General features: G+C 38.1%; 1 protein-coding gene across 1 annotated transcript; it reads right to left on the reverse strand.

Annotated features, from left to right (window-relative positions):
• Positions 1-327: 327 nt before the first annotated feature.
• Positions 328-15782, reverse strand: LOC121961847 (nuclear factor 7, brain-like). Its single transcript, XM_042511892.1, has 8 exons — positions 15747-15782; positions 13440-13912; positions 13159-13350; positions 12445-12540; positions 5728-5961; positions 3903-4050; positions 2874-2900; positions 328-2118 (listed from the first exon to the last, which is right to left on the reverse strand). The coding sequence occupies exons 1-8, from the start codon at positions 15751-15753 to the stop codon at positions 1580-1582; spliced, it is 1716 nt and encodes a 571-aa protein (XP_042367826.1). The 5' UTR covers positions 15754-15782; the 3' UTR covers positions 328-1579.
• Positions 15783-17907: the final 2125 nt, after the last annotated feature.

Consider the following 17907-nt stretch of genomic DNA (forward strand, 5'->3'; position numbering starts at 1 on the left):
TGTTTAATGGCTATAATTGTTTTGTGTCTGATTTGTGTCACCAGTCAAAAACATCACAAGCTTCATTATTTTGGTGGGCTCTTAAATGTATTGTAAGGTGTATTTTGTCCTGCAGGTATGGTAAATGATTGTACAGTTTGCCTTTAATCTGTTTGGAGGTTTACAATTTAGTCTCATACAAGTCATTTATTAGTGAAATGATATAGATATATAAATAGTCAAGCTCCAGCATCTCTCCAGAGCATGTTCAAGCCCTTCAGATACAGAAAAAAGATAAAAGGCAAATCCCTGAATAACTAGTTGGAAAAAAAGTATTTAAATTCAGTATTTTTTTGTGACTGATCATCTTTATTGATAAAGTTAAGAAAAAAAAATCATACAAAAATACACAATAAAGCTCCATGGTCCTGGATCAACAACAAGTTTTTTAAAAAAATGCCCATTGCAAACAATGTCAGAGTTCTACAGTATGTACAAAAATATCTTATTTGGTCCCCCAGGCAAGCCCAAACCTTCAGACAGTAAATTTACATATATTTAAATTTATTGCTTAAACCTCTAAACAATAACAAAGACTTAAACAGTAAGGAAAGTGCCAGAATTACAGCATTATTCAACTCTCTTTAAATGAGCCAGGGCTGAAATTAATTAGAACAACAGGTCCAATCTGTCTTTTATAATCCTCTCTGGCACAGGACTGAGTATTGTTAAAAAATGACAATACCAGTAACAGTACCTTTAAGGCCCAGACACACCAATCCAACGTCAAACAACTCTTGGTGATGAAGGCCGACTGATGCACCGCCTCATGTTGCCTAAAAGTTGCACCTAAACACAACACAAATGCTACAGCCTCCGTGTGTGAAGAAATAACTCTCCATACCAGCAGGCAGTTGTATTTTTGTCATTTCAAAAAGGCAACAGGAAGACCGACAGCACGGTTTGAGGACGCTAGTTAGCCCGTTAACACATTAAAACAACCTTGATGCTGATAGAACAAATGATATTCCCAGTGCGCTTGCAAACAACACAAAAAAATTACAAATTGTTTCTGCTGAAGGCTTAAAAACAAGTTTGTTTTGATCTTATACCCTCTGTGCATCATCAGAGGCAAGACTACACGACTTGAAGCTGTTTTAGTTGACTGAAGGGTCTCCGACAGATGATTTCAGGGGGCAGCTCTAAAAGTACCATCCATGTTACATTTTGGCTTCGTTTAATCTGAAAGTACAAGAAATACAGCGGCCAGGACAGCAGACTTTATGAAATCTGTAATGAGCCTGATTTTACTTAAACAAATACAATAAAATGCCCACATGATGACAAGGTCCTGTAGTTGATAAATTTGATAGATAAAATGACTTGTTTTGATTTTATTAGCTTGAAATTTGATTACGGTAAAGTGCTCTGCAAGCAAGTCTCTATCATAAAGTCGGTTCATTGAGAGGTTAATTTAAATAAAAGGATGAAATCCGCTCAGTTTTTTTTTAAAGTTTCTGCACTTTGCAGCAAACTTATTTTGACCTAAAGGTGTTTAACCCATGCATTAACTTGCCAAGCTTTTGATTGGCTGTCAGTCTCAGGTGTGTTTAACAGGCGTTATAGCGAGAGGAGAGGAGTTCTTTCCCTCCTGGGTGAGACAGGGGCTGAATATTGGGTACACACTCTCATTAAAGGTGTCAACAAAGGTGTAGAGATGCAGCCGCGCCTTCACATCGTAAAAAGTAATCTGGCCTCCTTCATAATCCAGGAAGATCCCCACTTTACTGGGCTGGGATGGCAGCAGCAGAGGCAGTCGGGACGATGCCAAAGCCTTCACCTCTGCGTTCTTGAGCCACAGGCACCAGTATCCGCCCTCGGGACTCAGCTTGATCTCCCCCTTGCGACGGGCTGAAGCGCTGGCCATGCCAAGCGTCCAGGCCGTCTTGCGCCCCACGTCCACCTCCCAGTAGTGCCGCCCAGAGCTGAGACCCTCGCGGCCCAGGACGAAGAGGGCGGGGCTGAAGCGTTTCTGACCTTCAGAGTGGGTGGTCCTTCGCTCTTCATATCTCACCTGGCGCCCGTCATCGGACACAACTAGGTTCTTCTGGGCTGTGGCGGGGTCCAAAATCACCTCACCTAGACAGGAAAGAGCAGATCAGTGACTTTTCTATGATAATTTGGATACATTTTTCGAAACCTGAACATGTTTGAACAGTGAAAAAATGACATCATCTGCATAAAAATGATAATACGCTTGCACCTAAAGTTTGATCTTAAACTTTTTTGGATTGACTAAATTTGGAAGTATGGAAGTAATTGCAAGTATGATAAACAGCTTTACAAATATCTTAATGAATTTAATTATCTTTCTAAGGAGGTTTATTTCCTCCTTTTATAGGTCCCAATACAAAAAATGGCGTATGCCCAACTCAGCTTGCCAGTATCAGCACACATCAATTAAGTTCGCCGACATAGCAGCACCACTGACTTAATGGAAGGCCGCTAAGCTAACATAGTTTTACATGACTCCAATTTGAGCGTCACAGTAACTGCAAACCTGTATGGGTGTGCAGGGCCTGTAATCCATAATAATCCATCATATTTTTTAATGTAATATAAATCTCGCTCACTAAAGTGGCATAAAAAGCACAATATTTGTTAATGAAAGTGACTTTTAGACTCTAAAAATCGATGCATGACCCTCGATTGAGCTCATCTGTGCTGTGAAGAAATGGCGCCATCATGTGGACAAAGAACAACTGAGCATACTAAGCTTAAACTGCACTGCTCAGCATTGTCAAGAACTTTCAGAAACAGCCCGACTCCCTGCCCGAATCAAAACATACATGGAAACTACTGAACACCAAACTGATAATTGAAATTTCACTCACTTGAATAGTTCTGTACTTTCCGGAGCTCTGAGAGAAAGAAAGAGAGAGAGAGACCAAGTCAGCAAGACATTCAGCCAAAAAGTCAAGCAGATGGCACGTGTGGGTGGTAAACATGTAGATGTAATCCAGAGCTGTAAATGCTGCAGACATGTGCTGCTGTCACTCAGATCTCCGCAGAGTCCATGCGGGTGAACCGTGGCATCAACACTATCTCCATCTGTCCGACCATCTTGAATGTGTGAACGTGTGAGTGCGGTGCAGGGCTGCTGGCGCACTGATGAGTCACTTTTCTATTTCAAAGTGCTCGTACAGTGACCTACATATCCCTGTTGTGGATTTTGCACAGGAAGTGTAGTCAGTATTTGACAAGGGAGGATGGATTTTAGTGTAACTTTGCACATAATACAGCACAGAGCAGCATGTTGGGTGGGATTGATAATTACACCAAAAAGCAAGTGCGTCACCACAGATCTTGGGCTCCTTGAGCGATAATACGTGGTAACACACGCCACCAGAATACTATTAATCCAGTCAAGGCTTTAAATAACTCTACCTGCAGGCTTCATGAAAACCCTTTGAAACCTGGAACGACATCCGGTTTCCTGTGCTGCTTTTAGATGATTTAACTCTTTGAACCCAATTTGGTATGATTTTTTTTTTTTTTTCAAAAAGCACTGGGAAAAAGGCAATGAGCAACTTGGTAAGAAATGGTCCACAAATTACAAACAAATTAATTGATTTTGAAAATTATTTTTAAAAAGCTTGGGAAAAATGTCTAGAAAAAAAGAAAAACTAGGGAAAACTTACATTTATAAATATCATAATTGCATTTGCCAAAATTACTTTACAAAATTGTTCAAAATTTTTGTCCAGCTGTGTCGGTTTGTCACGGAAACCTGCTCATGGTCATTATATTACAGATAATTTCCTGTTTTATTTACTTGTTTTTATTTTTTGACACATCACTACATCCTTTTTTTAAAAAAAAAAATTAGTTTTATTGTAACAGAGAGAAATTTCTGCCCGCACCTTTCCCGTACAGTCTCTTGAGCTCCTCCTGGAACTTGTCTATGAGGCTGCTGACGGAGGAGCGGATGGTTCCCAGGTAGAGGTCGGTGTTGACGCTGACCCCTGACCAATCAGTGGGCTCAGGCGGAGGTGGCAGCGTTGCCAAGTGCTACAGGAAACAGAAGAGGAGGGTTATTGAGGGTAGAACATTAAAATTAAATGACCCCTCAGGGGAAATAAAGACTGTCGTAAAAGGACACACTAAATATGATTACTACAGATTTATAGGATAAGACATCTTGACAGTGTGCGGGTTTATTGCTATAAATAACAAAAGAGGCAAACTTACATCAGAGGATTTACAATGAATGTATTTGTCTGCATACTATCAATTTATTTCTTCCAAAAACACTGAGTTATGCCTTTGCTTTCTCATCTGGAAAAAAAATCCAACTTCAAAGATGTCTTTCATGAGAGAAAAATCAACATTTTATCAACATAAACACACCAGGGTAAACACACAAGGGGGGACTTCCATAACAGCTGGCTCTGTGCGTAGACGCTTTTGATGTTGTGTTACAGATCTCCTAGCAACCAGAGCTGGAGGTCCACAGGATAATTGGCTGTGTGGATATTATTTGGATGAATACTAACACAAAAACAAAAAAGAGATATTTTAAAGAAAATATGCTATTACAGCCTGGTTGGTAACATTATTAATAAAAGTATAAAGTCTGTTTATGTGGACTCTTTCAGATTTCCATCACTGTAATTGGAACATCAGTGTCTCTTTAGCATTTTAACTAATTAGCTCCCTTGCTGCGTCCTAAATGCATATTAAGTGTGTTTGTGTATGCAGGCTACACACTGGAAAAATAACTTATGAAGTAATGATTTATATGCAGGCATGCATTTTTAAAATTGCATTTGGAGTGGGGTCTTCATTTCAAATATTGATCATCAGAAGTGCCATCAATAAGCCGGAGAAAATTGGGACACTAAAGATTCCATTTTATGCTCATTTTCAGAAAAAAAAAACACATTATTTTTCTCATATTGCCTGCCAGAATATACATGCTTTCTCCTTCTGTGTGAAACACTCAATTTTACCTGCTTTACATTAACCCTTTTAAACTTGGAACCACATCGGCCTTTTACATGCATTTAAATTTCTTAAATGTCAGCAAATTGGTTTGATTTCTTTTCGAAAACATGACTTAAAAGGCAATGAGTAACTGAAAAGAAAAAAAAACCTGAAAATGAGTTTTTAAAAAAGAGAAAAAAACGATAGAGGGACACAGAGAAAAATATTAGAAAATAATTATTTAATCACAAATTTAAATGTTAATTACATTTCAATTTTAGCAGTGTTTCATGCCATTTTTGGAGGTTATTGTTTTTTAACTTTTTTTTTAGAACTTTTCTTGTTCATTTTTTTTTTTTTTTTTACTAATTCCTTGCTCATTTTGGGTAATTTCTTGTGAAGTTGGTTGTTGCCTTAAATGTTTTTGATTTTTGCCTAGGTAGTTTGACTTTTTACAATATGCAACCTTTAATTGAGTTTTTTTAATTATTATTTTAGAAAATAACTCCATTTACATCAGAAATTGCTCCAGATAGACACACTTTGGTGCATAAAATTTAACAAAAATGCAGGAAATTAAGTGTTTGACACTCACTTTTCTGACGGAAGACCTAACAGTCCCACCTTCCAATGCTGAAATGAAACCTACACCTTTGCTTTATGCCATCTGAACATAAACATATTAAATCACTTTAGATCTTAGTGATTAGTTTCTAAAGGGCTCGGCCTCCATGGCTGCTGCGGGATGTGTCTGTAGTTTACCTGCAGGAAGACCACTCTGTCCTGGGTCTGCGCGCAGGCCTCCAGCTCGTTGCTCCTCCTCCTCAGCTGGCTCAGCTCATTCTCCAAACCTCGGGCCAGTTCCTGAGCGTGCCGCTCAGCCTCACGTTGTCTCGTGGCGATCAGCTCCACCAACTCCGCCTGACTCTGCTCCACCATGCGCTGCAGCTCTGCGTACACCTGCCAGCTCTCCTCCAGCTCCTTCTGAGAGCTGGCCTGCAAACGACGGAGCGCAGGAGGTGAATGTGACATTTAAGTTACAAAAAAAACCAACCAATAAATACAGGAGTCAAATCCACCTCGAGACCAAGTTTAAAGCGTGTGTTGGTGGTGTGTGTTGTCCTCTGTGCTGAAGGGGTTTTCCCACGGAAATAACTAACGTGATGATGTCACAGTGATGTCACTGGGGTTTCTTAGTTGGACGCCTGCCAAGCTGCAGGCCACTGTCCCAAGACCAACAAACATCAAATCATGTGATTTAGTGAGTCAGTTTTGTTTTTCCAGTTTTATCCCCCCTGTGTGTCCTAATTTAAATACAGCAATGAAAATACGGCCTCATACAGCAAATATGGAAGTTTTCTGAACTTTCTGATTGCTGTTTAAGTACTAAAATATAGAATATAAAAACACACTGCTTATAGACATTCTTTGGATGACCACTAAAGCTAATTTTAGTCAGTTCCTATGTTATGCCTTTATATCCAGATGTGTTTGTGGTTTTTTTAATGGGACAAATGTAAACAGCTCAGTATCTCCTAAGTCAGACTGACCTACTGCGCATGTCAGTGAGAGAGGGATAGCGTCACGCTCATATTATGGACGCCCGATTTTGAAATTGCGACCGTTAACTTCACGGAACTTTCTGGACCCTCAGCTGGCTGGACTTTCTGGACCCTTCTGGATGTTATTTAGGTGGACCATTGACGTTCTGGAACCTTCTGAATATTAGCTAGGTGGACCATTAACGTTCTGGAACCTTCTGAATATTAGCTAGGTGGACCATGAACGTTCTGGAACCTTCTGGATGTTATTAGGTGGACCATTGACGTTCTGGAACCTTCTGAATATTAGCTAGGTGGACCATTAACGTTCTGGAACCTTCTGAATATTAGCTAGGTGGACCATTAACGTTCTGGAACCTTCTGAATATTAGCTAGGTGGACCATGAACGTTCTGGAACCTTCTGGATGTTATTAGGTGGACCATTAACGTTCTGGAACCTTCTGGACGTTAGCTAGTTGGACCATTAACGTTCTGGAACCTTCTAAATATTAGCTAGGTGAACCTTAACGTTCTGAACCTTCTAAATATTAGCTAGGTGGACCATTAAGTTCTGGAACCTTCTGAATATTAGCTAGGTGGACCATTTAGTTTCTGGAACCTTCTGAATATTAGCTAGGTGGACCATTTACTTTCTGGAACCTTTAAAGAAATCCTTCTCATTTGGTGAGTATTTCAGAAATCTTCCAACATTTTCGGTGTCATTATTGCGGTGAAAAACAGCAGTATTATTTGTTATTTTTGATATATTACTGGTGTATTTGAAGCTATAATGTTATACTGTGGTGAAAATTGTTTCTCTGTGATTGGAAAACTAGTGTATTTTGGACAATTTGAGACTGATTTTAGTAACCTCAGTACCACTTACATGAGCCGGCTTGATGCAGTGCTGTGTCATGATTAAGGTAATGGTAGATAGCTAGCTAACTCACAAGCCATAACCTAAAAGTTGTGAGCTTAATATTTAACTTAACCCCTTTAATAAACTTAAAGGAGATCTCATGCCGTACTGTAACATCAAACAGAGATAATTCAGTATTTTTTATAATCATATATTCACGAAGAAACACTCTGTTTTTAGAAGGTCCTCTTCAAGTTAGGCTACTGTTACCATGCTAACAAACCACAATAACTCTCAACTTCCATACACTCAATTGTAAATTAAACATACACTGATAGGGTGAGGTTCGCTTAAAATTGGTGACAAACTTATGTTGAGGTTTTATAAATTAAGTTTAACCAATTTAATGTAAATGCTGCCAAGCCTTTGTTTCCAGATTAAACCTGCCAGTGTAAAGTTAGCCTCTTAACAGCTAGCTAAAGTAAGCTATTTTCATTCATGCTTTCAGGGTGGTAGGGGACTAAGCCTGGCCATGAAGATATTATAAATATTACATTAAAGAATCTTTTGCAAATTACATTGCTAGCTTACTAATTCAATAACATCAGCTAATGGAGGTTATTTTGGTGAGCAAGAAGGCTGAGGAATAAATTAATAATTATAATATCAAATTTCTGTTTTCTATTGCTTTTTAAAAAAAAATATTTGTAAAAGCAAGAGAGCAAAGTGTTGCATTTAAATCCATCCAGTAAAGATTGAAAGAGGGGTGTGAACCTAAAAAAATGTTTATGGATAAAGAATTTCACTAAAAAAAAAAAACCCTAATAACATAGTTCAAATCATCATGACAGATTACATATTTAAGGGTAAAATCCAGGGTGATATTACAATTATTGAAAACATGGTCTGGCAGCGGAGGCTACTACCCAAAAAATAAGTAATGGTAATTTTTTTTTTTTTTTAATTTTGTTTTAATTTATTTATATATATATATTTTAGATATTTATATAGTTGATATTCCCCCTTTTTTGTTTTTGTGTTCAGCTGATGTGGTGGGGATAAAGTTGTTTTTTTATTATACATAGTTTTAAATAGACACATTTTGTTTGTTATATCAATAAATGTTTTATAAGTACTTCTTTATCAGTCATCTCATTTTGCAAGGAAAAATTATAGATATAAATATTATAGATTATACATTGACTGTGTTACAAATTTAGTGTTATATTGTAAGTATATTTTCCAGCCATTGCTTATCCTGTGTGAATGCGCTCCATGAAACACAGATGTAGGGGGGTAATTTCGACGCAACATGAGGTCCCTAGGTTATAATAGTCCTGTGCAAATGGGGCCTTATGTTTGTTGTTTTTTGGCCGCTGTGCAATGACTATCCCTCTATATCTCCTTATTCTTTGTCTTTGTCTCTCTAACAGTCCAGTTCCACTGGACTTAGCTACCGCTGCCAAACTAGATCTACGAATAGTAAGGACCATATTTATTTTCTTTAAGTCTGTGTCATGGTTTTGGTTGGCCGCCGTGCTGACCCATCTGTTTGATTATTGATCGTGGCTGTTGTGCTATGACTATCCATCACTCATCTCTGTAACTATCCCTAATCTTTGTTTTTTTCCCACTTTATCCCCCTGTCTATCTCTATTTCTCATCCCTCTTTATTTATATATGGCCGCCGTGCCATGACTATCTCTCTATATCTCTTCTCTATCTCTCTGTCTGCCCTGAGATATAAGAGTCATTTACATTTTGCCACCTTAGAATTATGAGTTTCTATCTGCATTCTGAGCGGTTTTGAGATATTGAGTTTCAAAATTTTGCAGTCATAATTGCAAAAATAATAAGAATGTTTTTTTTTTTTTGTTTTCTAAATAAAAAGTCCAAAAATACATGCAACTTTTATTAAGCACCTAACATAATGTTAACTTATCACAGAATAAGAATAATAACTTTGACAAAAAGGTCAGCTATAATGCTGAGGTGGCGATTTGTGTTGTGTTTGGGTGGTTTGATTATCTGTCATGGCCGCTGTGCCATGACTATCTGTTGTCTATCCGCTTGGATCTATTTGTTAAGATCTATGTGATACAATAATTGTCAAAACTGAATATTACACTCTATTATTATTTATTACACACACACACATGCACACACAGGACCCATTGACATGCATTAGTTGCAGAGAGATGTTAGACTGATGGAGCTGACACATACTCAGAGCTCTTAGCAGTTAGAGGTTCACTGCCTTGCTTAAGGGCACCGTCCTCCAGTTTCCCTACAGTCTGAGCTATTGCCACGCAGCAAGGTACACAAAAAGTAAGTGCCATTTTTATTTTTTCATGTTTGTGTTGTGTTTTTGGTTGGCCGCCGCGCTTACATGTCTGTTTGGTTATCATTAATGGCCGCTGTGTCATGACTATCCCTCCATATATCACCGTACAATGTCTTTCCCTCATCTTTCCAACTATATTTCTATTATCACTACCTCTGGCTCATCTCTCTTGCCTCTCACACAAAATATCTAGTGTTTTTATTTTCTTAAAATCTGTCATGTATTTTTGGTTGGCCGCCGTGCTGACTTATCTCTTGGACTGATCTTGTATGGCCGCTGTGCGAGGACTGTCTGTTATGCTTCTATATTTTTTCGCTGAATCAATATTGATACAATGATATATTTTTAATTATTAATCCTTCTATGGGGAAATTAATTTTTTTTCACTTTTGTAATCCTTACATACACAGATACATCAAAAATACACACATTGACACACAGGACCTGTAGGCATGTCAATAATTGTAGAGTGATGTCAGAGCGATGGAGCTGCATAAATACCTTTTAATGTCTTACATATAAATCAGTGTGAACTGCCTTGTTGTTGAGGGTGTGATACATATTTGCATAACCTTAAAGCGTCTGTTGTCTACATTGTTTCCATATCTCTGACTGGGTTAGGCCTAAAATAATACTGTTAACTACTATAAGAGTCCATCGAATTAACCTGTGAAATGCTGGTTTCAAAGGTTATTGCTCACTTGTACAACTGGACTAACAGGTTACGTATTCCCTTTGCTGAGGAAAGGAAACTACCAAACTTTTTATGGCAAACTTAGCCAGCACAGGTTTTAACATTAATCTTCAATCCCTACTTTAGTTTTACTCTCTAAAAAATACATAAAATTATGATTAAAGCATTTTTTCCCCTTTTTTTTCAGCACTATGAACTTTATTTTTTTTCTTTATTTCCATGTCTATCAGTGCATCAGTTGAACACACAGCAACATGCTCATGTGCAGTCGTGTGTGTATGTAGTACACACACACAGATTTGAAAATCCTGATATTCAACCCTCTGGTAACTGGATCCTCTTTGTATCTGTAAAAGTAGATAAAAATGTCCCCAAGCAGGCAACCAAGAGCCGCACTCAACCTGGGGAATTTGCCATTCAGAACCTCATTAACATTTCAGTCATTGTAAAGCTACAATTAAAATCCTTTAACTTATAAACAAAAAAGCAGTTTAATTCTTCATTTACGGAGAAATTTTACTTCTGTTTTGCTCTTAATTGATAGCATTTTTTTGCACTTGAGCCTCTGAATACCACAAATCTTAATGTGAAACAAAAGGAAGTTGTAAAAAGTTGCATATGTATCTTTTTTGAATTGTCGACTGTGCACTTTAAATCTGTCAAGCACTCAAAATTGATAACATGTAATTGTTGATGTTAAAGGTCCAAGAATTTTTAACTTGGAGAAAAGTAACTCAGTTACGTGTAACACTGTTGATGCGCATCATTCGTTTTTTATTTATTGTATTTATACAAAATATTATTTACTAGTTTAGTTTAAAATGTTGGCTTAAGCCAGGCTAAAAATATAAGTTCATGCAAAGTGGGGAAAAAAACTGTTTCGTGTAGAAATCATCACTTAATTATATGTAAAAATGTGCATTGATTTAGTTTAGATTCTTTTGATTTGACAGTACTTGACATATTTAGTTTGTTTAAAGTGAACTTTTTCTTTTTTTATTTTTTACTTTTACCTAGAGTCTTTTTTTCATGTTTCATTTCTCATCCTTGTGGTAGGGTTTACTGTAATGAGGCTGAGGGTAAAAACAGGGTGTGGGAAACTAGAGGTAAATGCATACCCTAGTTGCACCGGTTGGACGGCCTCAGACATGGATCTGAGTCTGTGTGAGAAAAACAAACAGCATTCACCTGTGCTCACCACAGAACACGAGAGGTATGAGAAAGATGTGGCCAACATCCTGAACATGTTTGTCAAAGATTTCCCTGCAGAGCGCAGCTAAATCTACAGTATAGACGCTGATCTGTAATCCCAGTAACAGCTGTGTGTCCTGCCCACAGCCTGCTCATGTTTTGTATCCATGCCTGGATCAGAGTGCTGCTTGAAGTGCAAATAAAGCTTTACAGCGCTTCATTAGAGGACACTGGGCAAATATTTAACATGCAGTACTAAAGGGAAGTACAGCAGCAATACTGGCTGATTAACACAGACTCAAAAACACATTGCATGCATGTTTTAAAATTGCAAAAAGTACTTTTTTACCATAAACAAAAATTGTGCTGAATCTAACCACACATTAACCCTTTGAAACCTGACCAAATTGGCTTGATTTAAAAAAATAAATAGAGGAAGGCAATTAGCAACTTCAGGAGAAATGACCAAAAAAAGTGTTAAGTACATGAAAAAACAAGTAAAAAACCCAACACCTAACAAACAAGGAAATAGTCTAAAAAACAAACGTAAAAGTAATGAGTCTTGTACTTCTGTAAGAATTATTTTAAATATATAGCTCTTAGAATTTTAAATATCATAGTTTAGACATTTTGCCCTAGATTTTGTTTTTCAAAATGTATTTATTCTTATTAATTTGCAGAAAATGTTTGGACAATTGCTCATTGCATTTGAACGTTTAAATACTTGTGAAGACATCGGAGCACAGCACAGGAAAAGTGATGTCTTAAGTTTCAAAGGGTTAACGACAGCGTTGTTAAAATGCAGACATTTTTTTCTGGTGACTGAGTTGTTGTCCTCTACCGACTCACCTTGATGACTTTAATGGATTGTTTGATCTCGTCCAGTTTCTTGGTTCTCTCCTTGATCAAATGTTTGAGCTCCGACTTCTTCTTACCCAAATTACTCTGTGAAAGAAAATTAAAATAAAAGGGTTATGGCTTACTGTAATCAATATTGACAACTTTATATCTCGAAAATTCAACACGTTCTGATCCCAAATCATCACATATTGCTGCTTCGTCAGTGGACTTCCATGTCTACATATTACGCTTATCTCCCTGTGTCTGCTGTTGACTTTCCAGGATGCTACATCCAACACTGGGATGTCACCAAATCATGTGGTTAGAATTAGGCTACAAAGGAATGCATGGTTAGGTTTGGGAAAAAAAACATCATGGTTTGGCTCTACATTCAGATGGGATGCGAACTCCACCCTCTCGAGAGGAAGTCCGTGATTTATCAAACCGATACCCCACACCTCCTGCCCGCCCTTTAGGCACACTCGTTCTGGTGGCTTATTACATGACCACGTCAGGCGCTGTCTGGTTGACTGGCAATGTACAGTATCATAACACAGCAAAAAGTTGCATCCAGCCATGATACAAACTGACACCGCCCAGTGGTGTATCATACTGCCATGAAATGTGGATTTTGGTGTTGGTATCTTGCACCGAAATCCCTGACAAAGTGGTGGAAGAAAAAAGGCCTTTCTTAAAACTTAACAAACTGTGGCCACAGCTCACCATCCTCTTTTTCCACTCGTGCTCAATGGAGACTATGTCGTGGGACTTGTGCGTGGCCTCGGCGCAGGCCGTGCAGATGCAGATGTGGTCCGTGCGGCAGTAGACCTCTAGGAGACGTTCGTGTTTCTTACAGATCTTCTCCTCCAGGTGGAAAGTGGGTTCGATCAGACGGTGAGATATCAGAGACTTCACCTGGGAATGAGTGCAACGAGAAACAGAGATAATGGGCAAAGGTAGACCAAACAAACACAGGACTGTGGAATAACCCTAAAAAAACTGACCTTTTTGTGATGTCTGAGGTGGGCCTCACAGAATGATCCAGGACAGTTCACACAAGACTTGAGCGCCTTCACCTTCCTCCCAATGCAAGCATCACAGGGAACCTCCCCTGCCCGGGCAAACTCCCCAGCATCGGACCCTGTGGAGCCCCCATGGCTCATATGAGAGCTTAGATTCAGTGTGGATCCCTTTGAGTTCCCCCCGGCCCCTCCAGTTCCTCCAGCTAGCATCAGCCCTTGGAACTGGGAGGAGATTTCTGCCAGGACCCTGTTGACACTCATCTCAGGTTTTTTGGAGTAGCTCTTCTTGCACATGGGGCAGAGGTACTTCTTGCTGTGGTTCCAGTATCCCTGCAGGCAGGCTTTGCAGAAGCTGTGGCCGCAGGGTGTGGAGACGGGCTCCACGAACACCTCCAGACAGATGGAGCAGCTGAACTGGTCCTCAGAGAGGCCCCCGCCTCCCGGAGAGCTCATACCTGCAAGAAAGAAGAAGGAAATGGGAGACGCAGAGAGATAACATAGATTAGATGCGCAAATCGCAAGTTCAATTAATAGACAGACAAAATATTCCCTATCTAAAAATACTACATCGAGACTACCAGCTTTGTTTGACCTCCAACATGTCTTGTCACCCACCCAAGAGGGTTGTTCACACCTTATGTCCTGTATGAGTCACAATCCACACGGCAGTCATGGCAGAGTCATGAGAAATGAACTGAAATGTGAATTGCTGTGAAACTGCCTGAGATGGAAATCTAGGACAGCAGTCTAGCTGTTGCACTTTCAGATAAAAATATATATAATTTAATATTTGTCTAAGAGTGAGGATATATGTTAATGGGTATACGTTTCCTTTCAATTTTGGAGGCAGGGGCAGGGGCTAAGGCACATAAGAAACAGGCGTTTGGGCGTCCTTCAGCAGAAAATGCTGAGAATCAAATGATCCTCTTATCTGAATTCTGGTGATTTTTAATGCACCAACTTATGGTTTATATATTTTTTAATTTTGTCAAGATAAAACTACTTGGCTGCTTTTATTTTTCTGTAAGCGGGAACAAGTGCACATGTTTCGAAATAGCAACAACAAAGAGGCACAATTGACCACAAAGAAATTCAGAGGGACTGCAGAGAGACTCAAAATACAAAAGGCACAAAATGACCTTAAAGAGACACAAAATGACCACAAAGAGATACAAAAATGGTTACCAAAAGACACAAAATGACCATGAAGAAATTTAAAATGGCCACAAAGAGACACAAACTGAAAACGAAGACACAAAATGACCACAGTGACACAAAGTGACTACAAAGAGACACAAAATGATTACAAAAAGATACAAAATGACCACAAAGCGACACAAAATGACCATGAAGAGGTACAAAATGACTACAAAGCGATTTAAAAATGACCACAAAGAAACACAAAATGACTTCAAAAATGATACAAAATGACTACAACGAGATTTAAAATGACTACAAAGAGAGACAAAATGACTACAAAGGGACACAAACTGACTAAAAAGAGACACAAAATGTCCACAAAGAGACAAAATGACCAACGAGAGACACAAAATTACCAAAAAGAAACACAAAACTACAGAGATACATAAAGACTACAAAGAGATGTGCTGGAGATATGAAACCCTCAGTTTGACTACAGGGTCAAAGGTCAGCATTTCTTATATAATATCTATCTTGAACTGGGTCATGAAGTTTTTTTGATATATAGCAAAGGAGAACACAAAGCCTTCTAACACAAGCAGGAAGTAAATTAAAGAATGTCAAAGGCAGGTTAGAAACTATCTGAGGAATGCAGAAACTCAAGACCTTCAACCTCACAGCACCTGCCTCAGGTTTAAAACAAAAGAAGAAAACACCAACTCCCACTGGAAATTTAACCTGTACCAACTACAACACACAACCAGTGCTGCTGTTCTCTTAATGGACTAGACTTTATATCAGTATTCATGAATGTACAATATTGTTTTGTCAGGTTTTTCACTGACAGTAATGTAGTTTTTGTTTTTGTGTTATGTAACAGCAAATGTGGACTGAATTAGACAAGATTTAATCATATCACAAAGTGCAGCATCATTTTAGGCTAAAATAGACAATAGTTAGACGAACAAACACATAAGCTCGGCTCTAGGTCTTCATTAATATATGCCACAGACAGAGTTTTTATTTTTCAAATATTTTGTTGTAAAGAAGTCTGTCTGACATCATTTTGCTCTGTTAAGCCTGTCTGTCACTCTTCTACACAGCCAAAAGAGGCCATCACTAATAAAAACAAGTAAAAGAAGAACTTACTCTGCATGTTTTCCTCTGACGTGCAGAAGTGCAGTCCTTCACTTCATGTACTTTGCTATGAATCACACAGCGACAGGTGCTGCACTCTTCCTGAAACTTGAATTGGCCCTCCCACTCTCAGTGCGGCACACCCAAACGTCCGCACTTGCCCTCCCTTTGTTATCACACACTGATTTCTATGGCTCTGCAGTGTAGATATGCAAAACCACACTAAGTGCTTTGTGGTTTGTTTCTCTTTATTTGAATAGGACTGAAAAAATTCAGTGGGACCCTTGCAGAAATAAGATAGCAGTTGTAGACAAGCTGAAGGTTTTTTTTCTTGTTTTAAACAATTTTCTGTAGTTTCTGGCAGTGTGTCACACTAAACTCTTAGTTTATGGAATCATAAACTCTGTGGTTGTATCAAAGTCCCACTTGCTGTCAACCACCTGCACTCACCTGCTTTATAACTTTGATAAAAGTCACTCTCATATCAGGGGCCATATTTTAATGAAAATGTACTTTATGTACACCTATATTTGTTGGATAATGTGCGATTAACTGAAGGTATTTTTTATTTTAGATTGGAAAAAAACTATATATAAAGTGTCAGTCCCCAAACCTTTATCAAGTAAACATTTGGAATTTTACTAAACACTAAACACACAAAAATACCTAAAATATACGTATCTTAAAAGGAGATATTTAAAATAAATGGATAAAGAAAAAATCGTATGAAGAAATCGTATGAACTAATTTCTCATTTAAAAAGGCACAACAAAATGATGCAAGGAAAGATAAAAACATACATAAAAAGACAAAAACATACAAAATAATGGCATTTAAAAACAAAAAAAGTAAAGTAAAATTACATAGCATGAAATTTAACCATTTTTGTTGCTGTGAAATAACAAAAATCAGTTACTAGTGCTATAGTGTATAAAAATATATAAAAATGAATTGTAAACACTAAATTCCCCACTCTTAAACCTCATTATAGCTGGAAATATGTCAGTATGGTCACAATAAATTTAATGGAAATAAGAATATAAATAAAAGCAAACAACACTGAGCTTAAAAATATATCAGTAGCTGTATCGTGATACACATCGAAAAGGTGATACGGTTCTGTGCGTAGGATTTATTATTATATATTATTATTAGGATTCATTGGCAAAAAATTGAATATGATGTAATAAGTATATTTTCTTTAGTGTATAAACATGTGGAAATAAGAACGACTGTGCTCCCGTTACTTTAGAATGAGCCATTTATATCTACGTAGGGAGCGGGTCCTCCGAGTCTGCCGTGTTGCATTTCCATGCTCCAAAAACAAACAAACTAAACACTAAGCTCTGGATGATCAATCTAGGTCAGTTTTTCATTTTGTTATCTCTATCATCATAATTTTTAAAGGGGCTACCTCCTTCTTTTATGTCGCCACACACGGATTAAACACGGGTAAATCCTCTGTGAAAAGTTGCACTTTGTGAAATTGAAGATATGAGTCTTGGCCTCCACATGGAAAAACGACACCTGTCCTTCCTCAAACACCCCTACCCTTTGGGGATGGGGAGACAACATTAAAGGGAATGGATTTTGCGTGTACACAAAATACTGCCCTCCATCCCTTTGACCTACAGTCCACAAGCCTTTCTCCGGAGACGGAGTGATGTGTTCTCTCCTCTTCACAATGTCAGATGCGACTCCCAGCACCCAATTAGATTTCTCCTTCACCCCGACCTCCCAGTAGTGTCTGTCTGTGGTTTGACCCTTTGTCCCAACCGCAAAAGGGTTTTCAGTAAACCTTGTTGGACTAGTAAGAACCTTCTGCTTCTTTAGAGACTGTCTGACTTCTTTCCCATTATCGGAGACAATAAGCCTGGGCCCTGCACTGTTGTGATCAATGGTGATGTTGTCTGTTAGAATAGAAAGGACACAAGAATTAAATATGTTCATCTCATTCTTATAATGATATGGAGTCTAAGATAGATACATTTTAAGTTGAATTTGATTAAAAATCACACAAAAACTTTCAGTTTGGACAGTCGGGGTTACAAACCTGCAAATTGCTGCACTTTGTTAAGCTCTGCAGGGTGGAGATAGACCATAATTAGTTATGTGATTAATGATGCATTTGTGTGTTAAATGATAAATGACAGAACTAAAAATAGCTGTATTC

This window comes from Plectropomus leopardus, chromosome 23 (genome assembly GCF_008729295.1).
Source record: "Plectropomus leopardus isolate mb chromosome 23, YSFRI_Pleo_2.0, whole genome shotgun sequence".
NCBI lineage: Eukaryota > Metazoa > Chordata > Actinopteri > Perciformes > Serranidae > Plectropomus > Plectropomus leopardus.